The sequence below is a fragment of the Myotis yumanensis genome, unplaced genomic scaffold (assembly GCF_028538775.1).
Source record: "Myotis yumanensis isolate MYYU_CA2020_CCGP unplaced genomic scaffold, mMyoYum1.0.hap1 SCAF_14, whole genome shotgun sequence".
Taxonomy (NCBI): domain Eukaryota; kingdom Metazoa; phylum Chordata; class Mammalia; order Chiroptera; family Vespertilionidae; genus Myotis; species Myotis yumanensis.
This window is the reverse complement of record NW_027223765.1, coordinates 48266573-48293967: the sequence shown is the minus strand read 5'-3', so window position 1 is coordinate 48293967 and position 27395 is coordinate 48266573. Positions and strand designations below refer to the sequence as shown.

The following is a 27395-nucleotide window of genomic DNA, read 5'->3' as shown; positions in this document are numbered from 1 at the left end:
CGGAGAGACCGGGTATGTCAAGGCAGAGTGAATGGGAACCCCCGGCTGAGGCACTGACTGAGCACCCAGGACTCGGCCAGCGGGAAGTGAGGTGGCCTCTGCCCAAGGGAACCTTTGTGTGGGAAAGTGAATGCGGGGACTGCATTTAACAGCATGGTGAAGACAGAAGTGCCATCTAAGGGATGGAGCTGGTGGCTCAGGTGAAGGTGCCTGTCCCTGATGCAGTGGTGGCTCAGGTGAGGGTGCCTGTCCCTGATGCAGTGGTGGCTCAGGTGAGGGTGCCTGTCCCTGATGCAGTGGTGGCTCAGTCAGGTGAGGGTGCCTGTCCCTGATGCAGTGGTGGCTCAGGTGAGGGTGCCTGTCCCTGATGCAGTGGTGGCTCAGGTGAGGGTGCCTGTCCCTGATGCAGTGGTGGCTCAGGTGAGGGTGCCTGTCCCTGATGCAGTGGTGGCTCAGTCAGGTGAGGGTGCCTGTCCCTGATGCAGTGGTGGCTCAGTCAGGTGAGGGTGCCTGTCCCTGATGCAGTGGTGGCTCAGTCAGGTGAGGGTGCCTGTCCCTGATGCAGTGGTGGCTCAGTCAGGTGAGGGTGCCTGTCCCTGATGCAGTGGTGGCTCAGTCAGGTGAGGGTGCCTGTCCCTGATGCAGTGGTGGCTCAGTCAGGTGAGGGTGCCTGTCCCTGATGCAGTGGTGATGGGGGAGAAACGGAGACCAAGAGCTGAGTGGAATCCCAGTGAGGATGCTCCCACTAACTACCTGCCACACAGGAGATTGTTTCGGTCTGAGGGCAGTCGGTATACAGAGAAGGCAGCCACCAGTTATTCACCCTCATTGGCTGCCAGCGACTGTGCCACATGCTTTTTCATAGATTTATCTTCGTAAGAACCAGGCAAAGGTGACCTTGCTAACCTCCCATCACACACAAGGAAATCAAGGGGACTTGTTTCTAGTGACACCATCACTCAGTGGTAGAGCTGAGATTCGAATCAGGTGCCCTGAGTCCAAACCTGTGCTCCTATGCACCGAGGTTCACTCTCCAAGCCCCACGGCGCCAAGGAAAAGTGAGGCATGAGAACAGTTCAGCAAACCTGGTGAACCGGTACTTTATAATTTTGTGCCAAAAGTTTTACTTACTGGATTTTCACATCACAAAGGTATATTCGATTATGCAAAAATGGGGATGCTACTGTCAGCACGAAAGCGCCCCATTATAAAGTGTTTGAGAGTCTGCTGCAAATCAGCACCTGCCGCGGGCTTGCTATGAAATGATACTACTTAAGATTTAGCCCTTTGTGGTTGGAACTAAACTCTGTAGGAAGAGGCCTTTTATTTTGGCCAATTGGCAACAAAACGCCCTGTGGACCACTTCTGAGGAAGTTGAGATTAGCCTCTGGTTCGCAGGCCCCGAAGGCAGGGGCGAGCACCTCCTCACAGAAGGTGCCGAAGCCGAGGGTTCTCAGGAGGAAAAAGAGAGCAGAGTAGCGTGAGCGCAAACGCAGCACGGGGGGAAATAAGGAAAAGTGGATTTGAACACACAAAGAAAGCCAGGTCCCTGCTGTGCTCACACGTTCAAGGCCATGGGGGGACTCGCCCGGACTCCGTCTACGCTCCTAACCGCTCGCATGTGCTGAATTTGCTGGTCATCAAACACAAATGGAAAAACTCAGCTTTCTTGTTGGCAGTTTTTGGTGTGATATTCGAAAGGAAATATCAGCCACCTCGGGGGGCACTGCCGAGGCCCAGCCTGCGAGTCAGTGACGTCGTGCAGCTGCCCTGCTGCCAGTCACAGTGATGGACACGCCCGAGTGCCGGGCACAGAGGCGGGGGTGTGCCCACCTCTGTGCGACTCCCCTTCTGCATCTCTAAAATGGGGGTAATGACGGGACTGAACAGAGTGTCATGAAAAGTGAGCTAGATAACAGAAGTACTTGTAAGAGCGCTGGGCCTTTAGCAAATACGTAATCATAGTGATTTACTGTTCGGTGCTAATGGCTTTATGCGTATGACCCCCCTGGGATCTAGGGGCTGTCATCACCTCCACTTAATAGATGGGAAAATGGGCTCAGAGAACAAGGTCCACTGACGTGATCAAAGATGGGGTCAAAGCTGAGCCCAAGGCCGGCTTCTGCCACCTGACAGGACCTCTCTAGACCTTCAACTGAAAACACATGGTTAGCCCTGAGCAGTGGTTAGAGCGTTTGCCCGTGCACCAAAGGGTCGAAGGTTTGATTCCCGGTCAAGGACACATACATGGTTGCAGGTTCAATCCCCGGCCCCATGGGGTGCGTGCGAGAGGGAACCAATGTGTCTCTCTCACATTGATGTTTCTTTCTCTCTCTCTCTCCTCCCTCCCTTCCTTCCACTTTCTCTAAAAATCAATGGGAAAAATATCCTCGGGTGAGGAGTAACAAAACAACAAAAAGGAAAATACATGGTTAGAGAGGGCAGAGAACCCAGCAGTTAGCTGCCTGGGATGCCTGCTGCAGGGCTGTTGAACACATGTTCCTGCTTGCTTACTCGGGCAGTGTGTGGGTCTACCATTACCATTTAGAGTCCAAGGGGCTAAGGCGCTCACTCTGTCAAGTTCATGTAGCCCGTAGTGGTTCCCTCAGCCCCATTCCAAATTCCAGCCAAACCTGTCCGTGGGGAGGAGAACCCACAAAGTCCCAGCACAATGCGTGGCCGAGGTCACTCTTGCTCGGACCCTCCCCAATGCCACGTCCCAGGACGGGGCTGTGAGCAGACAGCGTTACCCACTCCTCCAGTGGACAGACCTCGAACGTAGGAACGCAGTGTCCTTCTTGCCTCCCCCCTGCGCCCCAAGGCCACGCTCAGGCCGCGCTGTGCCGGTAATACCTCTGTATCCATTTAGGAAGATATGGCAACTATGAAACATGGGGACGTTACTGAGATTTCAGTCCCTGAGACAGGACACAACAAGTGGACTTTTGTCCGGACTCTCAGGAGACAAGGAGTGTTGGGGAGATTGGAACATTTTATTTCCTGCCATAAAAAGAAATCTCTTTTCATTTGTGACACAGTGGAGTCAATAAAGAAAGGGCTTCCTTATAGTCAAAAGACCAATGAATCTTCTTTGGAGATAATCTCTGCATAAATAAAATATGCCAACAAGGTTGGCTTAAACTGCATGTTTAAAACCCTTTTATATGCTGGCACCCTGCCGAAGCCGGGGACCTTCCATTAAAGTCTGTTTTAACTACCAGAGAGGCACGAACCATTTCTAAATTTCTAAGCTACTCGTTAGCAACAACATTTTGTACTGTAATGCTCTTAGTAGAAAGTGAGATTTTCTGACTTCCAGAGAAAAGCATAAGCTAAGTTCTGATTTTAAAAAGCTATACATGATGAAAGTATAAAGGAATAAGTAATATAATATAGCGAATAGCCCCACCAGTATGGCTCAGTGGTTGAGTGTCAACCCATGAACCAGGAGGTCACGGTTCGATTCCTGGTCAGGGCACATGCTGAGGTTGTGGGCTCAATCGCTCGTAGGAGGAGTGCAGGAGGCAGCTGATTGATGATTCTCATCATTGATATTTTTATCTCTCAATCCCTCTCCCTTTCTCTCTCTGAAATCAATAAAAACATATTTTTTAAAAAAAATACAGTGAATATAAGTTGTAGATGACATATGTACACCAGCCTTCATTAATAACTGCAGGGAAAATATTCAAGTTTGTTGTTTGAAACAATATTCCCAGGTACAATTTAACTTATCTGGGGGAGGGAGGGCACTTTTCCCAAACATCACATAGGGAGGGAGCAGACACTGCAATTCACAGTTTTTGTGATAAAGAATTGATGTCACTTCTACAGTGATTGGAACGTGACCTCAAAAGCACTTCTTTCAAGTTGGATAAATCCTGTTGCATTAGCCACCACATTTTACATAAGTGTAGGTGAGACCAGGATAAACTATCAATACTCTTATAAGACTATGTACACTGCAGAGTCTAAATTTCTCAATATGTTAAACTTTGTATAATTGATTAACTTAAAATTCTCAAAAATACCTATAGCCCTAGCCAGTTCAGCTCGGTGGATAAAGCATCAGCCTGGGGACTGCAGGGTCCTGGGTTTGATTCTGGTCAAGGGCACAGGCCCAGGTTGCGGGCTTAATCCCCATGGGGGCGGGGGTGGCAATGCAGGAGGCAGCCAATCAATGATTCTCTCTTATCATTGATGTTTCTCTCTCTCTCCCTCTCCCTTCATCTCTGAAATCAATAAAAATATTTTAAAAACCCCATAAACTGCTGTTTGCAAGGGCTGAACTTTAGAAAGGTTAGCAAAGCTTTCCTTAACCATTTGTCTATTTTATTTTACTTCTCTGAAGTCAGCATAACTTACTGATTCTCCTTATGCTTTGGAATAGAAAGATCAGAGCTATTTATTTACGAATTTTAACCACAGCAGAATCATCCCAAAATTGCTGATTTAATGTCTAAATTTAGTCAACATTCAACATGTTGATGAATCCTCCTGGAGTCATTTAAATCACACAGGGAATAAAAGTACTAGTGGGTTGAGTCTCTTCCTTAGGAAGGAAGAGAATAAAAATGACCAGAGAACGAAGGTAAGGGGAGAGGGTCTTTGATATGGAGGAAACTTTAACCAGTTAACTGCCACGATATTTTGCATTTAAATACTAGTTAAAAAGGTCCGCCGCTTGCGTCTATAGACTCTTATGGTGTACAAATGGTTAACAGAAGGATGATGAATTCCAAGAGGATGAACGAAAATTTAATGCAGAAGCTGATGGTTAGTGTTAGTGAAAGTAAGGATAAAGAACAACTCAGAAAAAAAACTAGAGAATATTCACATTTTGAATTTGAAGAGGCCTTGATTGAATGAAGAGATATCCAAATGAGGAGCCCCAAGGCCTGAGCTCTGAGAACTGCCAAAACAGCACTCCAAGAGGTGGCAGGGCCGTGTCTAAGCATCTGTGCCCTGAAGTCACACAGACTTATAATGCTCTCTCTCCGCCATTTATCTACGTCACCTTGGGCAAGTTAAATAACAACTCTGAGCCTCAGTTTCTTCGCCTGTAAAACGGGGTAGCAACTGCATCAGTCTCTACAGGACCACAGTGAAAATAAACACAAAGCATGAAGTTGGTAAATGCTCAAATATTAGATGGTGATGATGATGTTTTCTAAAAAAAGGTTAAATGTAAAATAAGTTCTAGGAACAGAGTCCTGTATAGTCCACATTCCACATTGCAGGCTCAGGAGCTCTATTTGCTAACAGTTTGGCACCTGAATTTTCAATCTTACCCTGTGGCATACATTTTTAACCAGTATGGTGATTCAGTTTCCAGGTAGTTGTCTAGAAATATATTTTTGAAAGTCAATTATAAAAATGAGGCATTCCAGTGATACAATTAGTTGATAAATCTGGGCCTGTAGACCCATTATTAGGTTTTGGACAAGGATGAGATGTAACAGATCCAATGGGCAAAATTAGTATTCTATATGACCTCTATAAATAGCCTATTATTTTTAGAAACAAGAACAATGAGAAAATTCCCAAGGTAAATGACTTAACATCATCCCAAGGAGGTCTCCATTACAAAAAAGTTGGATTGAGAGTTTAAACAGAATGGAAATAACTCAGAAATTTCTTTAAATTGTGTTTTTCTTATAATTAATTTCCTCATGTAAGAGAGAGTTTGTAATAACTAGAAGAAACCACAAGAATAAAGAGAATAACGGTGGTTAACGTGCTTCATAAATTACATTTTATAAATTTAATTGTTATTATTTTTTAATATATTGATTTCAGAGAGGAAAGGAGGGGGAGTCAGAGATAGAATCATCAATGATGAGAGAATCATTGATCGGCTGCCTCCTGCACGTCCCCTACCCAGGCTTGTGTCCTTATGGGGAATGGAACCTGTGACCTCCGGGTTCATAGGTTGACGCTCACCCTCTGTACCACGCCAGGTGGCCTACAAATTTAATTATTAAATAGGATGGTGGGGTTTTATTGAAGAAAAATAAGAAATTGGGATCAAGTTGAAAACTCTTTAAAGAAAGGTCACAGAGGGGCACTCCTTCCCAGTCAAGGGTGAAATGAGTTTGCCCAGGCTTCTCTTCATAGTTAGAAGGCTATCCTACCAGGGAAAACAGAGAGGGGAATCTCTCTTGGTTTCACTCGGCAGGTCCTTGACCACCACCCTGCATTACAGCTAAGGTCATTCATCTTTACAAGCGTGCAACGACTTGTCAAGGACGTATCCACGATGCCAACTGAGGTACAGCTGAGCATATGAATTCCTCAGTCAGTGGAGAATTTGAAGACGTTTTATTCCCATGTGCTGCAGTGGGTAAGAACTGGCAGAAAGCTGTGTTCAAGGAAGGTCTTTGGGTTGAATTTTACTTGGTCATGAATAGGGAGCTGGGACATGAACCAGAAAAGATTCAAAAGTGTCTCTGGTCTAAGATTCCTCCGAGGTGTGGGTGGCAAGGCAGGCATGACTGATGGCATGTCCTAGGACCCTGGGGGTTCGGAAGCCTAAAGCCCATGCCAAAGAGCGTGGCATGGTGGGCACTCCCAGTGGGGGTGGCCAGTGTGAGGGGGATCCCAACCCGAGAACCCGTGAGACCTGGCTCTCCAGGGCTGCGGGACCAACAGCACGGGGTCCAGCTGACACGGCTCACTGCGCCCAAGTGCTTTCGCTCATCACGCCCGGGGAGCGTTAACGCTGCCCCCAGTGCAGGTCGGGCAGGCAGCCCGCTCACTTCACAGATTCTGAAACCAAAGCTCAGAGAGGTGAGGTCACTGACCGAAGGCCTCACGGTGGACACAGGGCGAGACCCTTGGTTTTCTGATTCCTAACCCCGTGGGAGAAGAAAATAAAAATGAAGACGGCACAGGAAGTATCTCACCATTTAACCTTTGAGAACGAATTTCAACTGCACGGCTACCCAACAGCCGCCTGTCACATGAATCAGTTCAGGGGAGAGAGGCTTCCAGTCACTTTCCCGAGGTCAACAGATATTCTCGGTGACGCAGGAGGAAAAGGCTTATCCTCACACGCCGCACAGACCCGCAGACCCGACAGAACGACTTCCTCCCGGCGGGTGGGAGCCTGGCGCCTCCTGCCTGCTCCCTCTCCTCTCAACGCCACAGCGCAGTTCCCTCCACCATGAAGGAGGGGTACAGCCGAGAAGGACACGGGCTAACACAAGACGGATCCCGAGGCCACAAAATGGTCCGTGGAGAAGTTAATCAGAGACTTTCTGCTCCCCACTTGTTTCTGGGGGGACAGGCTTCAGTGAGAGAAGCTGACTAGATGGGAAGAACATGGCCAATTCCAACAACATCTAATGAGTAAGCACACGCAGACACACACAGGGCAGGGGAGGCCCCAACCGTGACTGCACCTGGTGAGGGTCTGCAGACAATAGCAGCCACCCTCCCCGGTGCTCAGAGAACGGCTGACTGCCTCGGAGCTTCACAGCTGTGGCCTTCCAGGAAGGTTTTCTAACATTCTCTCTCCCCCCCCCCCCCCCTTCTCTCACAGAGATAAAGAATGCCTACTATGTGCCAGGTATTCTTCTACACTAGGGAGACCCCACGTGCCTTTAGGAAGCTCTCCTAGAGTGGGAACACCTTCCAATCCCACAGGCTGCCCATCCTGGCTCAGCCACCGTGGAACTCCTGCAGGGCCGCGCATTTACCACAGGGCTGGCCACCCACGCCCCCCCGCCCTGACCGAGTGCTCAATCTTTCCACTGGAGGACAAATGAAATACATTCCAGACCAAGCCCGTTTCCCTTGACCTCCACACAAGCACCTTAAGAACCCAAACTTCCAACTCTAACACAAATGACTTTCAGAGTAAGGAATCACAGGAGGAAATGTATTGCACATTATGATTTAAAAATGTATTGCACATTATGATTTTTAAAAAAATCTACACACAAGTACCTATGAAAATGAGATGCAGTCCAAATAGATTGCAAAAGTGTACGTTTCTCCTTTTCCTACCGTTCCCTCCCTCCTTCCTATGCATCTGGTCACAGTCACTTGTTCCTGGGAAGGAGGATTTCATCACTTAGCAGATACGTAAAGGGGCACAGATTTCATTAACTTGCCCCGAGTTAAGATCTCTGAATCTGGACAAGCGTCACCAGGCTGTGCAAATAATAACTTGTCGTGGCTGTCACACACGGCGGAGAACAAAAGAGAGGAACAATTAGCCGCTGGAAAGAGGGGCAGGGTCGCACTCACCCGGGATGGGGATAATGGGGATGCTCTCATTGGGGACCACCCGAGGGGAGCTGCTGTCCTCCACGTAGAAGTGAGCCGTCTGGAAGCATTTTCTGTGCAGGAAAGAGAAACACATGCCCACAGTGAGACCAAAGAAATGCACTTTGTCCGAGCTCGTCATTGTTCAGCGCGCCCCTCGCAGACCTTCCAGCTTCCCAAGCCGCACAGCTCCCAGCAACAAAGTAACGAGCTACACAGAAGGACAGCATTCGCCCATTGGAAGAGCCCCAGACAGCTGATGAATATTTGCTTTGTATGATGCCTACCTATCCTGACAGTCAAAAGGGGGAGGCTTAGTAAGGAACCACTCAGAGGCAGGAAAACTTGGCTCGGATGGAGTCCACTTGCTCCACAAACTGCTAGGATTGACCCCACCACACGTCTACATCTGACATGTTACAGAGGAATAATCTGCTATTCGACACCCCCAGCACCAAGTTCAAAACCACACTTTGAACCCTCCCAAACACAGTCTTCACACAGCCGAGGACACAATAGCACCACATTGTCGGGACTCTGCAGACTCCCAAAGCTGCAGTCAGTTCCCTGAGGGGTCAGAGGGCTTGGGGGCGGGGGGTGGGGGGGTGGGGGCGAGCAAACACTCAAAATCCGAGGCCCCCGAGACAGATCGGGGATGAGGACCCAGCCCCCGAGTGTCCTCTGCGTGGCTGGTCTGCTCTGTTGTTACCTGTACTTCAGGCACAGCAGGGAGCACACACTGGTCATCGTGGGACGGGCAGCGCGCGGAGAAGCCGCCGCCGCTCACTCAGCCTCTGCTCTGATGCCTCGGCCTGGGCTTCCCAGCACCCACGTCACTGCTCACTGCGGCCCTAATGAGCTGCCGGAAGCACAGGCTGAATATTTAATGAGGCTGCTCAGCGTGAATGGCTATTGTGACCAGGGAAGGGTCCCTGTTCATCTGGCGGAGGGGCTGCACAATAGCGAGCCCACTGCCGGGCCTTTCAGCCCAGCAGGCGGCCTCCGTCTGGTGCCCTGGCACTGGGATGCGTCTAACCAGCATCGCACACCCGCCCATGCACACAGCACCGCCGCCTCGCTTCCCGTCCTCCAGCCCCGGGACCAAGTCAGCTTGTCTCCCGGGTTGTCCTGCTCATCTAACCAAAGGTGACCTGGGATGCTTCTGTTGGGCACATTGTGTTTCTACGACGCCAGGGAGGGGGTGTTCCGGGAGCTGGAAAATCCAACAGCTCTGTGCTGCCAGGCGGGAGGGGAGCCTCCGGGTCACACAGGTGTCACACCTCAGCTGTCATTCCACGCGCCGTCAGAGAGAATCACGTCTCAACGTGCATGGTTTTCTGTGAGCGGTGCCTCGTCTCAGATGGAAGAAAGCTGTGTGACTGTCCATCGGGCCCGGCTCTGGAGGCACCTAGACCCTGGTCCACACCCCTCGGGCCCTGCTCTGGAGGCATCTGCACCCTGGTCCACTCCCCTCGGGCCCTGCTCTGGAGGCACCTAGACCCTGGTCCACACCCCTCGGGCCCTGCTCTGGAGGCACCTAGACCCTGGTCCACTCCCCTCGGGCCCTGCTCTGGAGGCACCTAGACCCTGGTCCACACCCCTCGGGCCCTGCTCTGGAGGCACCTAGACCCTGGTCCACTCCCCTCGGGCCCTGCTCTGGAGGCACCTAGACCCTGGTCCACACCCCTCGGGCCCTGCTCTGGAGGCACCTAGACCCTGGTCCACTCCCCTCGGGCCCTGCTCTGGAGGCACCTAGACCCTGATCCACACCCCTCGGGCCCTGCTCTGGAGGCATCTGCACCCTGGTCCACACCCCTCGGGCCCTGCTCTGGAGGCATCTGCACCCTGGTCCACACCCCTCGGGCCCTGCTCTGGAGGCATCTGCACCCTGGTCCACACCCCTCGGGCCCTGCTCTGGAGGCATCTGCGCCCTGGTCCACACCCCTCGGGCCCTGCTCTGGAGGCATCTGCGCCCTGGTCCACACCCCTCGGGCCCTGCTCTGGAGGCATCTGCGCCCTGGTCCACACCCCTCGGGCCCTGCTCTGGAGGCATCTGCGCCCTGGTCCACACCCCTCGGGCCCTGCTCTGGAGGCACCTAGACCCTGGTCCACACCCCTCGGGCCCTGCTCTGGAGGCATCTGCACCCTGGTCCACTCCCCTCGGGCCCTGCTCTGGAGGCACCTGCACCCTGGTCCACACCCCTCGGGCCCTGCTCTGGAGGCACCTGCACCCTGGTCCACACCCCTCGGGCCCTGCTCTGGAGGCACCTAGACTCTGGTCCACTCCCCTCGGGCCCTGCTCTAGAAGAACCTGGACTGCTGGTCCGTGCCACACGGGGCTCTAACATACATCCTCCCACTCCTGGCACGTGTCTCGGAGGACTGCTCTGGCACAGCACTGAACAATAACATATTTCTATGAATTACCTGGAATTGGTAATATAAACAACAAAGCAAGTTTTCATCACTTGTTTAGCTGCCTTTACCTACATTTGGAAAATCAGTCAGGCTAACTTAGGCCCCAGGATGTGAAATGCACAAAATACTTTAAGCTTCCGGTGGTAATCTGCTGCATGAGACAGTATAGAAAGCCACGAGAAAAAAAGTCCCATCATTTTGATGTTTGAGGTATGTCTTCTGTTTCTAAATTCGTAATAAAGTTTTCTATTCTTGAGTACTCCCTCCCCCCACCCCATTTGCACCATTTTCCAGAATGTAACATTAGAGTTAAAACACAGCTTATGGACTTCACACATGAACTAGAACTTTAGCGACCCAGAGTCAGAGCTAAGAAAAAGCTGCTCTTGTTGAGATATCAGGCCACTCAAAAGTATTTGGTAACCCAAAGAAAGGTTCTATGCCCCTGAAATGAACACCTCCCAATTTACCAGGTCACACTTCAACTAAGTGGAAAAAAAGATCCCACCACAAAAAAGTCTTCCATTTCAGGACCAACATTCCTAAAACATAAAGCTGGGAGTAAAAAGGACCGTTACGGGCCAGGGAACTGTGGACGTCGTGGGGCTTAGAAAGGCTGCCGTGCACCGTCCATCTCTCTGGAAGAGGACGGCAGGCAGTCATCTGGTCTCCGTCACCCGTGGACCCACAGGTTCCACTTTGGAAAAAGCCCGTATGTACAAGAGCCAGTCACACTCCTGTGGCCCAGGTGCTGCTGGTCATGGATTTTCTTGGAGCAGCAGGACTGTGGCTGCAGCGAGGAGCATGGCCTGGGGCTGAGGGTAGAGGCAGCCGGCTCTCCACAGCTGCACCTCATGCCCGGCGCACGCCCGCCTCCCGGGACCAGCAGGGCTGGTGTGGGCACCTAACCCCACACCCTCGGAGGAGACATCCGCCCTTAGAAAAAGGTGTCCGCGGACTCAGGGAACACTCATTCAGCTCCCACTGCACAGCAGCTGCCCAGGAGCCTTAAAACCACTTCCTAAATCAAGTAATTTAGAAAGAGTTCTCTACATCACACACGATCTGTGCAGAGAAGGTCTATTGGAATTATCCTAAATCCTCCTCACAGTGAGCATCATATTAACATTTTGGGAAATATTGCTCCACACTTTTCCTGATTTATTGTGACTATTTCTTGATCACTGACGATGAGGTGCAAAAGGTCCCTGCCCACATAATGCATATTCTCTCTCTCTCTCTCTCTCTCTCTCTCTCACACACACACACTCACACACACACACACACACACACACACACACACACACACGTAAAGTTTCAGTTAAGTTGTGGTTATCAACCAGCAGTGCTTAACTCTTTGGTTTGGGGAGCGTTAAAAATACAAATGTGAAGGGATCAAGCAGTATACGTTGGTAGTTACAGAATAATCACAGAGATGTAGATTGCAGTACATAATACGGTAACTTGCATGGGGACAAATGCTTCCGGTGCTTGCCCACATTTGGCCAACATATTACATCTATGTGCATCTCACAGAAAGCTCTAAGCAGCAAGACGGAAACCAGCTTTCCGTGTTACTCTCCATTCATTCATCCCTTCTTAGAAAACCTCATGGGCTCCGAATTTTACAATTTCTAAGACAGGCTTACTGGGAGTCAGGAGGGTCATGTGCGATATTCTCTCCGGCAGCTGATCAAGCCAACGTGCACTGTGCTTGCAGCTCCCTGGTCGCCAGTCTATGCCCCACGACCGAAGGCCCAGACCACAGGCTGCCTGAGGGCCTGGAGGGAGGGGTGTGGTCCATGGACCAGTCCGGCTTCTACAAAGCCCACGGACGCTTTATGCTCACAGTCATGAATAGTTGGTCTTCGACTGAAATTTCTAAAAGTAATCTTTTCATTCTTTCACTAGGGAGGTATTCTGAAGAGAGATCCTTTCTCTAAACAAGAAATTCTGCACTTGAGAGAGCACAGCACACCCCAGAGTGCATCCTCTAGTCCAGCGGTTCTCAACCTGTGGGTCGCGACCCCTTTGGCAATCGAACGACCCTTTCACAGGGGTCGCCTAAGACCATCCTGCATATCAGATATTCACATTACCATTCATAAAAGTAGCAACATTAGTTATGAAGCAGCAATGAAAATAATTTTATTGTTGGGTCACAACATGAGGAACTGTATTTAAAGGGCCAGAAGGTTGAGAACCACTGCTCTAGTCGGATGCAGTAAACAGCGCCCAAACCAGTAAAGCCATCAATGTCAATTCCCCAGGCTCCGCACTGGGACACGCACTGTGCCAGCACGTGACAGGCCCTGATGACAAATCACACACACACACACACACACACACACCCGCAGCTGCTGACAGCGGTTCCTAAGCATTCGTAAATACTCAAGTTACAGAGGCTTCCTAGTCACACGAAATGCAGCAAACTACAAAGACAAGCAGGGACCCTCCAGACCCCGCCGCCTCCTCGCTTCCCCGGGAACCCGACACACCCTCAGGAATGAACAAACTTCTGCACAGACTTTCCTGCTGCCGCTCCTGTTTTCCAGGTACCTGCTCAGATGCCCCCTGGAATGTCCTAACGATTGTCCCCCTTCCATCCCTTCCCGCCCCTCCAACAAGAATCTGGGGACAATTCAGGTGGCTGATACTTTTCAAAATCAAAAAGTGCTGATCCCGCCCTAACCGGTTTGGCTCAGTGGATAGAGCATCAGCCTGTGGACTCAAGGGCCCCGGGTTCGATTCTGGTCAAGGGCATATACCTTGGTTGTGGGCACATTCCCAGTGGGGAGTGTGCAGGAGGCAGCTGATTGATGTTTATCTCTCACTGATGTTTCTATCTCTCTATCCCTCTCCCTCTCTGTAAAAAATCAATAAAATATATCTTTAAAAAAAAAAGTGCTGATCCCAAGTCCAGAAAACCAGTCCTGGAAATGTCCGGACCACCACTCGGCTCCTCCAGCGGGGCTTCCCATCCTGCGACCAGGAGGGGGGTCCGAGGTCTACAGACATGCGGTTCAAAACGCACATCCCTCTGGCGAGCCTGAGAGTTCAGTGTCCTCAGCCAGGGTGCATGGCTTACGGCAGCACTGCCCTCGCCGTCACCGTGACAGCTGGGCGTGACCAGAGCAGGATCCCAACACAGTCCCCAGGCTCCCACGGAAGCCACGGCTACAGAAGAACCGAGGGCTGACATAAGGGTTAGAAACCAAGTCCCCGTCTTCACATTGAGCTCAGTGGGTTCGGAGTCACATCAGGGTGACGAGGTGTTTGTCAGGGCTGTGCAGCAAAATGCTAATTGCAGACCAGGACGGGCAGTTGGCTGAGCGGCTGCTGAATCTTAATTAAGCAATCTTAACTGATTTATAGACTGCCCTCATTTAAATGTGCCGTGGCACACCCGCTAATACTCCCATTTACTCCCCGGCTGCGGAGCACAGGAATCACATTAATATTTACTTTTGTAAATGGATCTGCTGGAGTAAACCGTGTATGAACGAGAGCCACTTGCAAACAGACGCTGAAACCGCTCTCATGCCTTCGAGGGGGACGACGGAGCTGAGTTAGGAAGACGCGGATTACTCATTAGGGCAAAACGTTTCCAGAAACTGAAGCGCCAAGGACAACAATAGGAGGAAAAGGCTGTGGGTGTCGTTGGGCTTTTTGTTCCTCTTTTTCAATTGATTTTAGAGAGAGAAAGGGAGAGAGAAACATCAATAGGTTTGGACCTACAACCTGGGAATGTGCCCTGACCGGGAATCGAACCCGCCACCTTGTGGCGCACAGGACCGATGGTCCAACCAACTGAGCCACCTGCCAGGGCTGGCTGGGCTTTTCTTCAAAGAGGAGTAACTGCTTGAAATAACTCGGATCCTGCTTGGAAAGCGAGTTCTGAGTTGAGATTTTTCACGTGCAGCCATGCATGTGCTGTTAAATATCCTTTCTGTTGGCTAAATGACTGTAGGCTCAGTGTGTACTTGCAGTGTCTTTTTCAGGAAGGAATCGTCCACAAAGAGAAGTCAGAGCGGTCCTCTCATCTGCATACTGCCCAAACCACTAAAGGGACATGCGAGCTGACAACTATGAATGTGCGTTTGGGGATAATCAAATGACACATTTCACGTGAGGGCTGAGCTGGAGGCCCTGGGACATCTGGCTGTCATACCTTGGACACACGGGGCTCATCAGATGTGAGGAGAAGGGGGGAGGGAAGGGGAAGCGGACAAAATGAGTTGCATGGTGTGTGAGAGGACACAGATACCAGATGAGGAAAAAACACTTCAAAATACCGGATCTCACATGGGGAGATGCCCCAGTCAACTGCGTCACCCCTGGGAGTCACAACAATCCGATTCCCGCAGTGAGAGTTTCATAGGAGGATACGAACTGCCGGCAACGAACAGCTCAGGAAAGTGGGAGAAAATGAACAAATTATATACGCATAAGGGGTCTCGGGCAACATACTTTCTTGCTAAGCATGGAGCTTGCCACCAAGCCCTTGCAGGCACCTGGGAGTGACTGAAGTACTGGCCATACTTTCCAGGGGATCAAAGACCAAGTGTCCGAGCGGGACGTTCTGACGTGACAGCTGGCTCTGAGCAGTGAGCTCTGGACAGCCCGCCCCAGTGCTCCCAGCTGTGGGCAGAAAAGACGGCTTGCAGGCGGGGCTCCTGGGGAGTGGAGTGGGGTAGGGTTTCGGGGGTCTCCCACACTCACTCAGGACCCTGGAGTGCTCTGACTTTCTGAATGAGGCCTGAAGGCTCCTCCAGCTCATCCTGCCACTGTTTGAGGGCACGGACACAACCCCCCACTAACTGGGGAGGTAAATGAGGGCCTGATGGCCCCACTCGTTTTGGGCAGGCGGTGGGAAATGGAAATGCACAGATGACTCCGTATCCATAGCTGAGAATGGCCTGGTAAGAAACCGTTGGCAACTGCGTATTTCGTTAGCATACTGACTGAGATAAGTCAGTCAGACGTGCGCGCTCAGTGCTATTTTGAGGAGGATTTACGTGCCTCCTCACTCGGCAGCCCCAGATTGTAGCACTTTTTAAATACTTGGGACCATCTGGGGGAAAAAGTTGATTCACACATGACACCATTAACCAGGTTATATTCCAAATGATTTAAGAAGTTAATATTAAAATTTGAAACCATAAAAGTACCTGAAAGAAAAAGTAACCTCGAACTTTCTAATGATGACTCAGAAAAGAAATTTATGGAGACATCTGACTCTATAAAAGCAGCAGCATAAACACAGTCAAAGGGATTAGGAAAGAGCTTTTGCAACCATATTGCTGACGATGGATCTCTCTCTCGATTAGAAAAAGACCAACAACGCAAAAGGAGAATGAGCAAAAGACAGACAGTTTACAGCCGTGGTTCTCAGCCTTGGCTGCACATTAGAATCACCTGGGAATCTTGTTAAAATCCTGATTTCTGGGCCCCATCCTCCAGAAATTCTGTTTCTTTGTTACTAATGATGAGGCCCAGAAATCAGGATTTTAACAAGATTCCCAGGTGATTCTAATGTGCAGCCAAGGTTGAGAACCACGGGTTTACAGCAAAAGGAAGACAAATGGCCCACACGTGAGAGCTGCTCCACCTCACTCATCACTAAGAGCAAACACACTGAAGCTACCCTGAGACATCACTGTTTTCACCACCGAGGTGAGCAAGAACACCAAAGCCTGACAGTGCACGGCGCTGGGGAGGGAAGCAGCCCGGAACAGGCAGGCTCCTGCGTCTCTGATAGAGGCCACCTCGGTAACCCACTACGGGGGGCAGTGTGGCGCCATCCATCCAGCCGGTGTGACTCAGTGGATAGAGTATTGGCCTGCAGGCTGAAGGGTCCCAGGTTCGATTCCGGTCAAGGGCACATGCCCGGGTTTCGGGGGTCAATCCCCAGTAGGGGGTGTGCAGGAGGCAGAGAGAATCAATGATTCTCTCTCATTATTGATGAGGGAGAGTGGACACAGGAGTGCCTCCCTCCCGCACCCCAGCCTCCCGCAGTGCCTGGTGGAGGAGGAAACGGCCCCTGTCTGAAGGCTTTCCCCAGAGCAGTGGAGGATGGACCTGGGTCAGGAGGTGGCCACGGAAACTCCTGGGCACAGTGGGGGTGGCAGGGGTGGGTGGTGTTCAGTGCACAGAGCCCTCAGGAGGAACAAGGGGTGTGGCTCTGGAGGAAGACAGCACGGCCAGCCGGGTAGCTGCATAAGGAAGAGCGGAGACTGAGGGCAGGATCTGGAGTGGTCGTCACAGTGCATGGCGCTGTGTGAAGGGGAAGGGCTCAGGACAGACCGCCTAAGCGGGGAGGCCCAGCCGAGGACTTCTCAGAGCCTCAGCTTCCTCGTCTTCTCAGGGGGGTCATCTGTTCCACACACAAAGCATTTTAAGTTCCTGACCTCACTCAGAGAAGGAACTATCATTAGACCCATTTTCGAGATGAGGAAATTGAGGCCCAGAGGGCTTTGGTAAGTTGCTCAAGGTCACAGAGCCAGGAAGAACTGCAGTTAGATCCCATGTCTCTGGAGCTAAAGCCTGTCCTTCTGAGCTACTACGTTACAGAAGGAAATGACATGACTCACAGCCGGGTGGGTTCTATAGACACTCTGGTGGGTCCCGAGAGGGTTCTCAATTGCTAGACCTACAAGAAAGGTGCTTCCCCCAAGCCTCTGAGGAACGATGCCAGAGGGACTGAGCAGCTGTAACAAAAGACAGCCCCTCAGGACTGCAAGCACAGCGACAGCAAGCCCACCCCTGCTCCTGGCCAGCACGTCCACGGGAGGGAATACAGTCCCCGGCCATGGCATCATTCCCGGAGAGGACTTAGAAATCGGGTTGAGTTACAGTAAAAAAACTCATTATATTTATAACGGACTAAGCACGAAAGTTAGGCATCAACGTGATGTCCAAGGTTCTCTCTAAGATTCGATCTCTGACTCAAATGCTATACAGAGGGGTTTCTATTTCTGTTTTCGCCCTTGGAGCTATGAAAATGGATTAAACACTGAAGACTTCAGTAAGTAAAGAGAGGTCATAGAAAGAAGAGTGGTGTCACAGTGTCAGAGGCTACTGCCTCCCTCTGCGAGGCCGGAACGGCCCCGTGCAGCTCAAAGAAGACAGAGCAGAGTCCACCTTCCATAGTTCTGTACGATACCCCTGAGATCTCAGAGGCAGACCTGATTATAGCGGGTGGACAGTGAACATTTCACCAATAATCTGATTTACCTGATTTTACATGGAGACAAATCATTCCGTGTAAAAATTCTAATATAAATTCTACCGATTGGCTCATTGAAAGTAATAAGAGATTACTCACAATATTGATTAATATTAAATTGCCAATTAAGATAACTAAAGTATTAATTGCCATATTAATAGTAAGTGATAAGTCCTACAGAAATCCCCTCAAGAGGCTCATGCTTAAGATTGCATAAGCACGACTTCTAAAGGTTCTTCTATAAATTTTTCTATAAACACGCATTTTCCCAGTTATTTAAGCCTTTATTTCATTTTTACATTTCAGCCTTATGGAAAAACACATGATATGTCCCCATTTGCTCACTTTACTCTTTCTGTCCTACTCTTCTTCCCTAACTTATCTATACATTTAGGTTTCTAAAAGATATTTTTCACTTATACAGCTAAATGCATGCATTGGGTTATTTTTTAACTTGCAAACATGCAAACACCTGAAATTTTGCAAAGGAAATGGATGCAATAGACATACAGACACACAAACAAAGAACACCCCAGTATGTACCATCTTAGAAACAAAAAGCACCCCATAAAACAGCACAATACAGCAAAGCAAGCCTGCACAGCACACACTTGAATTGCTACCAGCTGCCCGCAAAGCTGCACTGGTGTTTGCAAGTCTTACTTTGGGGCTGGGTGGGTTAGAAACTGGTGAGTTTGCGCATGTGCTGTCAAGAGGCCTTTAATCGCCATGGCAACAAAACAAACATCCAGCAAGCCAGTCCCAGCACAGAGACGCCCCCGGAAGCTTGACCGCCCCTCACCTGCTCCCCTTCTCTCCTCTCTCCCCAGAAGAAGGCACTTCACGGAAGCGTCTGGGAAAGCCCTTCGACTTTACTTTGTTACACCCTCTAAATGGACAAAAAAAAAAAAGAACAGGTGTAGAAGACAGCATTTTCAATTCACTACCAAGAGTTCCAACAAATGCCCTCCCGCCTTCTAACACGGGCACCCCCCTCCTCAGGCCTCCTGTCTACAGAAAGTGTACACAAAGGGGGCTGGTTTTATTTTAGTTTTTTTATGCTGAGGTAAGGAACACGAAATGGGAGCTTTGCTCTTAAAAGGCCATCTTCACATGTTAGAAACCTGCCCCCTTTCCCAGTGTTAACAGAAGGTTAGAACATCGCAAACCAATAATGCCCTTTCTAACTCATATGCCTGTCTTTCCACCTCAGACATGCTGTCCTGGCAAACGGGACGGCGTAAAACACCCCGGGAACGAGCAGGACGTAGCAGGAATCCAGTGGGTACCCTCTGACCTCCCTGCTGGCACCGATTTCCCTGGATTTGATGGCTTTTCCCCAGGCAGCCCTCTCCCTGCGGGACAGTCTTTCCTGACTCACAACTGGAAGGCCTGGGCGCGGCACTCAGGGGAGGGGGCAAGCAGCTGCTACCTGGTCCCGATGATGCACTGACTGTAGCCCCTGAGACCTGGCTCTAGAGTTGGAGAGATGCCCCTATGTCGCAAGAACACTGGAAAGCACTTCTTTCACTTTATTTGAACCCCTAACCACCTGGGCTCTCGGATGTCACACGGATGTCATTCCTATGATTTCTAAACTCCGTCCCGAGACCAGCAAAGACAAACTGGGGTTTCTGGAGGTTCTCTTTTGGGGCAGCTCCGATGAGTCCCAGGCAGAACTCTGAGTTCAGGTGTGAATTCCAAAGAATACTGCTAACTTCTGATGGACTTGGTGGCTTTTAACTTCCGGAATGAGGCTCCTCTGATTCTCAAGTGTTGGGGGTTTATGCTCCCTTAATACAAGCGTTCCTCTATTCTGATAATTATTAGGCTCCATATTGGATAAAGGTGCTTGGAAAAGGAACCAAAGTTGGGGAAAATCAAAACTTGGGACTCTGATGAATGGGGCGTGTGTGTGTGTGTGTGTGTGTGTGTGTATAATTCAGAACTTCTTGTCTCTCTCTACTGAGCACATTCTGGAACGACAGCTGTCCCCAAACACCAGGACCCTACTCCGTGCGGCTACAAACACTAATCTGAAGAAATCACGAGTGTGTTGGAGTGTTTTTGCAAATTTTCATAAAAACTTGAAATTTGCAGCTTCCTAAAATGTTTAGACTTCTTCGCAACCCTTAGCCTCCTCCGAATCCTGCCAGACTCGCTGTTGCGGGAGTTTGGAGCCGCGCCGGCATCTCCGCAGTTTCCCTCACACACAATCACAGGCTCAAAACTCCCACCGGCAACTGACAACACTTCGCTGCGAAGCAAATGCCAGCAAACCGACAACTAATACCTTGAACAATCGCGGGGGCTACCTGAGCAAACCGACCACAGACGCCGTCAGTCCTGGGAGAGAGGACGTTTCATTCTGAGAAATCCCAGGAAAGGTGCTGGTGAGGTGCGTCGGGCGAGCACACACGGGTTTGCCCCTCCGGGAATGCAAGCTAGGTTTAAAAACATGCCCATCCACGTCTCCTTCCCAGAATCAGTCCGTCTTTCAAACATCACGAGGAGGTTTAAGTGGAAACCTTTGCAGCGACTCTCTCCCTGCTTTTGTCTAATGACCACGTGTTAGCGGCTCCAAGAGCTGTGACTGTATCTCAGGGCCAAGGCGGCAGCAGGGGGCCGGTTACTATAACAGACAGTTCTCTTAAAATCTGAACCCCCCCCCCCCCCCCAACTAGTCATTTGCGAGACAGTTATTGAGCAAAAAGTTGCCGGATCGGCGGCATGAGCTGCCACGTGGCCCGGATCGCCCAGGGTGGCTGTGGGAGAAAGGAGGGAGAGGTGCCCACCTCCAGGCGCAGCTGGGGAAACCAAGCTCTGCCCCCAACCGGCTCAGCATCTCAGAGGAAGGCAGTGTAGCTGCGGTCATGCTGAACTCAAGGCCCAGGCAAGCCAGGCTCTGCCATCATGAAATGCACCTGAGCTCTCCCCACGGGCTTCACACATTGTCAGGTTTGGGAGAGCTGGGTTATAAAAATTACTCCTAGCCCTAGCTGGTTTAGCTCAAGTGGATAGAGCATCAGTCTGTGGACTGAGGGGTCCCAGGTTCGATTCCCGTCAAGGGCACATACCTGGGTTGCGAGCTTGATCCCCATTAGGGGACGTGCAGGAGGCAGCCAATCAATGATTCTCTCTCATCATTGATGTTGCTATCTCTCTTTCCCTCTCCCTTCTCTCTGAAATCAATAAAGATATATTTAAAAAAATTACTCCTAATGATTAATAAATTACTGAATTATGGCCACAGGAAGAGGGGTTCCATAAAGAGAGGAGTGACAGGTCCCTCACCAGCTCTAACAGAAAAAATGGTGCCGGAATACCTGTGTTCTGAACAGTCTGTTTGCAGAAAAAATAAAGGTGATCACACAAAACCACAAAAAGTGTGACTGAAAGCTCGGACTTTTCTAGACTTGAGAAAAGTTGCATAGGAGCCTGCTTCCGTTTCCTACTCCCGCCTTCGCAGGAGCGGCTGGGACTGACCCTGCATGGGCAGAATCCCTGGAGGGGGACTGGTTCTACCCAGGACAGGACTTCATTTCGCACAGAGAAGGGCCATTTGAGGGCGTTTTCTCTCTGACCATCCTGAACACCCCACGACTGTGTGCCTCCTGGTCAGTTCCGGCACAGTGCCCTCTGCCCAGAGCATTTGTCCTTCCCTCTGTTCTGTGAGAACCACAGCCAAACCTTCCCTCCCCCAAGCCTTTCCTGGCTTGGTCTCTGCCCACCCCACCGCGGTGGTGGCCAGAGTCCCTCCCAAAGCAGTGTCTCTTGTTGTCACCACCCACCACTGCGATTCGAGAATTTAACTACCCACAGAGGGAGGCCGGGCAGGGGTCTGTGTGTATGTGTGTGGGGAGGGGGCCAGAGCAGGCAGACTGTCCACTGAGGGGGTGCCCGGAAAAGGGCCACCACGGGGCACTCGGCCAGCTCCCAGGGCCACAGGATGGGAGAACAATGCTGCAGCGCTCCCACCTTATCACACCCGGACAGCTGAGGTTCGATGTAAAATCCTCCCATTTTTAAATCAATCCAGATTTTTAAAGACAATGCCGGCTAAAGAAAACAGGTCTGGAGGCCACCAGAGTTTCACCCCCATTTGGGATAACCTTTGTCATCTGCTCGTCTCCTCCAGGAGCTACAAGCTCCCTGAAGACAGGAAGTCCATCTCCTCACTGAACCCCCAGTGCCTGCCACAAACTGATGGCTAAGAAATGTCTCTGAATGACTGAGCAAAGGAGGAACACATGAGGCAGCCAGAAAGGGTCTTAGGTCAACAAACACAATAAAACTCCAGGTGCAAGTACCTCCAAAGCACACCAGCCATGTGACCCTGGGCAAGTCACTTCCCCGCTGGGACCTTCCTCTGTGGGGAAGAGGGTGACGCGGTCCCGCTGCCCTGGCTCGCATTCCTGGCTGTAAAATAATGTGGGGTGTGTGTGTGTGTGTGTGGGGGGGGGGGGGGTTGTGTTATTCTGTGTGTGACCTGTGCTTGGTATTAATTCTACCCTGTGGGTTGCTGTGATTAGTGATGTTTCCCCTCGGCCGACTGTGAACAGTCACCTGCATGGAGAGCCCATTCCTGCTGCACTTGTCTCCTCTGGGGCTTTGCTGGGGGAAGAGGAGCAAGTGTCCGCACTAACCCAGGCTCCACCGAGTGAACGGAAGTGCCGGCTGCCGGAGCAGATGGCGGAGAGTGTGCCCCGGCCGCAGCAGCTCCGGTCACTGCCGGGCGGGGCCCGTGCTCCACGGGGGCACGAGTGGTCATTCCGTGAGCGAGAGGGGTGTGAGCACGTGCCCACACTCCACACGCATCGTCTGTTTGCTGGAGCCTCCACTATGACACAAGCCCCGCACACATTCGCAGTCTGCACCCTTCATGCTTATGCTACTGTCTCCCACTGAGCATCCAGGGGAGAAAAAAATGGCAATGTCCACAGAACCCACTTGTTTCCATGAACAGCATCCTTAATGAGGCAACACCAACACATGGCAGCACTTCTGAGAGTCTGAAGATGGGAGTAAAGAGACACCTTTTTCTATCCACCTCTGAAGCTAAATTGGCATCGACTAACTCACTACGGAATTTACAGGGGGCTCGGTCATGCGCTGAGCGGGGACATGAACCTCTCGGTCCAAGCTTCCTCTAGCTCCAACTTTAACAAACCTAGGTCAGATGTTACAATCCCCACTTAGGAGCTTCTAGTTTTCTGTTCCCGAGCCTGTGTAGTTCGATCAGCCCTATCGAGTCTCTACCCTTCCGGAAAGTTCTTTCCTAGGCTAGCATTATGGTCAATGAGACGCTCAATCTGTCATCCAGGGAACCAGCACGGAACAGCTGGGACTAAGATAAAACAAACAGGTGGTATTACTCAACATCAAAATCTACTCAGCTTCTAGAACACCCGTACATATAGTTGGTCCTCTGACGTTTTCTTCCAGAAATTCCAAACCACAGGAGCTTGAGACACTCAAACACATGCACTATAAAGAGGCTGTGGGAGGAGGTCAGTGCCTTCGGGCAGCCCACTCCTCATCCAGGCAGAGCAACGTCAAGAGGAAGGCGGTGGGCAGTGCTGTCGAACTGGCTGCCTTCGAATCCAGGACCCACCAAAGAGCAACCCTCTGACGTAGGCACGTCACCAAGCCTCCGTTTTCTGATCTGCCCAGTGGAGACCAGAATCCCTAGAATCTGAATGCGGATCAGGTAGGAATGCCATCTGCTGAGCACGTGTCTCGTATGACAAATATCCAATAAAAGATTCCTGGCTGGTAGGCCTTCAGATACCAAAACCTTTTCAGGGGTGAGACCGCTGACTAGAGAGAGAGCTACACTCAAAGCATGTTCCTCGAGACGACAGAAAAGCCCACCGGGTTACAAACGCCTTCGCAGCGCTCACAACTGTAGGTGGACTCCGCTGTTCCTCGCGAAGCTCTTCTCGGGGACAGGTTACTAAGTCAACGAGCTGCGTGTCCTACCGTGCAGAACGGACACCCTGCACACAGCGCGTCTCCCAGCATCCACCGCACACAGCACAGTGGGGACAGCCACCGTCCCTACCACACAGGTCTGTGGGAAGAACCACACGAGATGGTGCCACCCAGAGGCTGGGCACAGTTCCTGGCGCTGAGAACTCAGTGGACACTCGCAAGCACTCACGCCATCGTGCTGTGGAGGCCCAGAACTTGACGACATCGGGGTTCATTTTCTACTCTCTCCTGAACCCGTGAAACTGCAGCGTCGACCCCTCTAAGCGAACGCACTCAGGACCCAGAACAAGAGCTGCGCAGGGTCAGTCCTTGGTTGTAGAGCTGGTTTCAACCCTGGGGGCCAGGCCTGCCCACGGGGGACACGGCCAGGAGGCTTTGATCCGCCTCGGTGCCCTGCTATGTCAAGTCTGTTCATCGGCCACTCGCTCTCACTGGGCCTCCAATGGCGCAGAGTTGCACTGTCGCTGTCCCTTCAAAACTGCACCGCCAAGGGGAAGCGCGGCTCTTCGCATTTACCGATTTCCTGTGTGAGCCCCCAACGCTCCCTTCCTTCACATCAGTGAAAAAAAAAAAGGACAGAAACAGGTCCCTGTCCCCCTAGGCTGTTCGCATGCTGAGCCCCTCATCCGTCCAAATGCCAGTTCAGCTTTGCTTGCCATCCTCTGAGAATGTTCTCCTTACACTCACTTGTGCACCAGCCTGAGGAATTCGGGAAAAGCTCAGAGGCTGTGTCTATGGGATGATGTTTAAAGCTCTGGTTCCTTGAAACCAAGCTCTGAATATATGAACAGATTCCGACACGTGTTTGTGTGTGTGTGTGTGTGTGTGTGTGTGTGTGTATGTGTATATATATAAACAAAGTGCAAAGAATTGTTATTTTCTAATGAGAAAAGCACATCTTGAGTGGAAGGCTCTAAACCTCTCTTTAGTCCATTTCACAGTCGCTTCCCACGAGCAGCCTGCAGTCAGCATGCACGCTGGGGCAGCCTGGTTTCGTCTGCTCGGCCATGGAGATCTGTTCTGGGCTGGGCAGAGGACCAGGGTGGGCCAATCAGAAACAACCCTGAGGTTTTGGCTAGAATCGCTTGGACCATGAATTTTCATACTGAGGCTGCTAAGTGAGGGTCATGCAGCCTATGGCAGCTGTGGCCTCTCCATCCTGCGTGGGAGTCTGAGACTAAACCACGCGGCGCAGAGCAGAGCTGCTCGTGCAGACCTTCCACCACTTCCACGTGCTCAGTCACACCCACACCAGCAGCCTCCAGTTCGCCAACAGGCTCCAAATGCTGGTCTGCAAACCGCTTTGTTCTGGAGAAGGGATGACCCAGAGGTGAACCTAGTGTTCCCAGGTGCACCCCGAAACGCAGTGTCACTCCTAACCTGCCTGGTCTGTAGCATTAACGGTGCTGTGGCTACTGCTGGACGCCTGCGAAGCCCGAGATGCCCCCTTCCTGTTCCCTGTTCTAACCAACAGAGCAGACCAAGGATCACAATCAGCCAATAAAAGTCAACAAACTTTTATTTGGGAGAGGTTCTGTTGCCTTTAATCAGTTCCCATCACTTGACTGCAACCCTCATCTAAGCTGCCATCACTTCCTCTTTGGACTAGTGTAGGAGTCTCCTCATTGGCCTCCCCACTTCTGCCCTTGATCCAACTCAGTTTCTTCACAACACAGCAACCAAGGAATCTTGAAGCCAGATCGTAACATTCTTAGGCATCAAACCCTACTTCTCTTAGAGCAAAAGGCAATGCGCTTACAATGGCCCACAAGGCTGCACTCAACCTGACTCCCCTCTGCTCTGTTTCTTCCTGACACCCTCTCCTACCACAGGGACTACGGGGAGGGTGGCAGATCCCTTGCTCTTCCTAGAACATTTCAGGCAGGCTCCTGCCTCAGGGCCTTTGCACATGCTGCTTCCCTGCTTGGAACTTTTCCCAAATGGAGTGCATTTCCCTCTTCCTTTAGGTCTCTGCCCCAATACCACTCGCCAGTTACACCTCCCTTATCTACTCTGAACACTCGTCCCTATCCAATAACTATCTTTAGTCTCACTATCTTTTATTGGATATTTGTCAAACGAGACACGTGCTAAGCTGATGGTGCAACACCATCTTGGGTGTTACCTCCTTTACTCACTAGTGTTGTTTACTGCCTGTCTCCCTCACAGGAATGTAAGCTCCCTGAGAGCAGGGATTTTCGTCTAGTTTGGCTCATTGTGTATCACCAGGGCCCAGAAGAGCGCCTGGCCCACAGTGGGGGCTCCCAATGGACTGAATGAAGGGGAGGAGGGAGGGAGGGATACGACACCTGCTCCTCACTGAGGAAGCTGTTAAAGGGCAGGAGCTCCAGCTTGTCTGAGAGGTGAGAGCAGCCGGGCCGACCACGTGGGCCGCCTCCTCCCGCCTCCTACACCTGGCTGAGGGAGCAGCTGAGAAACACCCCATTTCCAAGCGGAAGCTGCCAGCAGGCTTCCCGGGGAAGCAGTGAGACCTGGTCCAGGACAAGGATGGCTACCACCAGCCATTTGTATCTCACATGTCCAAGTGCCACAGAGCATGCTCAATGTGTTCTATCACTCCATTTTCAGCAACGAGCTATAGGAAACCAAGGGGAAGAGGTCTTATGCGGATGTGACAGTGAGTCACGGCCTCAGAGGAACCAGAAAGCCATGGAGCTCATTAGCTCGTGTGGCAGGGTTAGACACAGAAGCTCAGGTGGAGACGGAACGGCACCGGCAGGAAGCAGGGCTGGAATCCGGACCCGGATCCCCGGGTTCCCAAGCACAGCCTCTTGGGCACTAGATCCCAGAAGCTCCTCCTCAGTGCCCTGACCTCAGAGCCGCTCTACCCACTGGCTTCCTCCTGCTACAGCTCCCCCAGGTGTTGACAGGAGCAGCTCTCCAGCTGCCTCTCCTTTAAGAGAGAAGGGGCCAAGGCCTCTGCCCCCCGCCCCCCCGGGCAGCATGCTTCCAGCAGACACCCCCCCACATACACTCACACAGGTGCTGCCTGGCTCACTCACCTCCAGTAAACCAGCACAGCAATGAGAAGGACGAGGCACACGAAGGTCAAGGCTGACACCACAATCAGGGGGATGATCCACTCCATCCTCCCCGGGGAAGGGCGGCTTATCATCCCAGAGGTGTTCTTTTCTGCTGCAAAGAGAGACCATGCCAGTTAGAGGACAGAGCCGGCAGGGAGGGGCGCCACGGTGGCCGAGTTCTGCTCCGGGGTGCGTGCCCACACAGACCCGGGCTCCCGTGCTGACTGCCCGGTGACAGGAGGGGCACCTGCAGCCCACACATGTCCTACCGAGTCCAACCCAAACCCGGCCTTTCCTGCAGGCGGCACCTGCACCACCAGTGGGGTGGGTTTGCAGGTAGAGTTCAAGGTGGTTGTGAGGAGAGCTGCGGAGACAGGCACCCCACCTCGCTGCAAGGACGTCGCTGAGCCAGAGCGGCCTGGACACTGGGGAGACGTGGA

The 27395-nt window shown here is 51.4% G+C and overlaps 1 protein-coding gene across 3 annotated transcripts in view; it reads right to left on the bottom strand.

Annotated features, from left to right (window-relative positions):
* Positions 1–27395, bottom strand: part of PTPRG (protein tyrosine phosphatase receptor type G) — a 675258-nt gene that overhangs the window by 43177 nt on the left and 604686 nt on the right. The window contains exons 13-15 of one of the 3 annotated variants that reach the window (XM_070390897.1): positions 26935–27067; positions 18720–18806; positions 8254–8345 (exon numbers count right to left, since the gene is read on the bottom strand). In XM_070390897.1, the coding sequence (XP_070246998.1) occupies positions 8254–8345; positions 18720–18806; positions 26935–27067 (312 nt within the window). The remainder of the gene's footprint in view (positions 1–8253; positions 8346–18719; positions 18807–26934; positions 27068–27395) is intronic. The other 2 variants (XM_070390898.1, XM_070390899.1) reach the window with 2 other exon arrangements.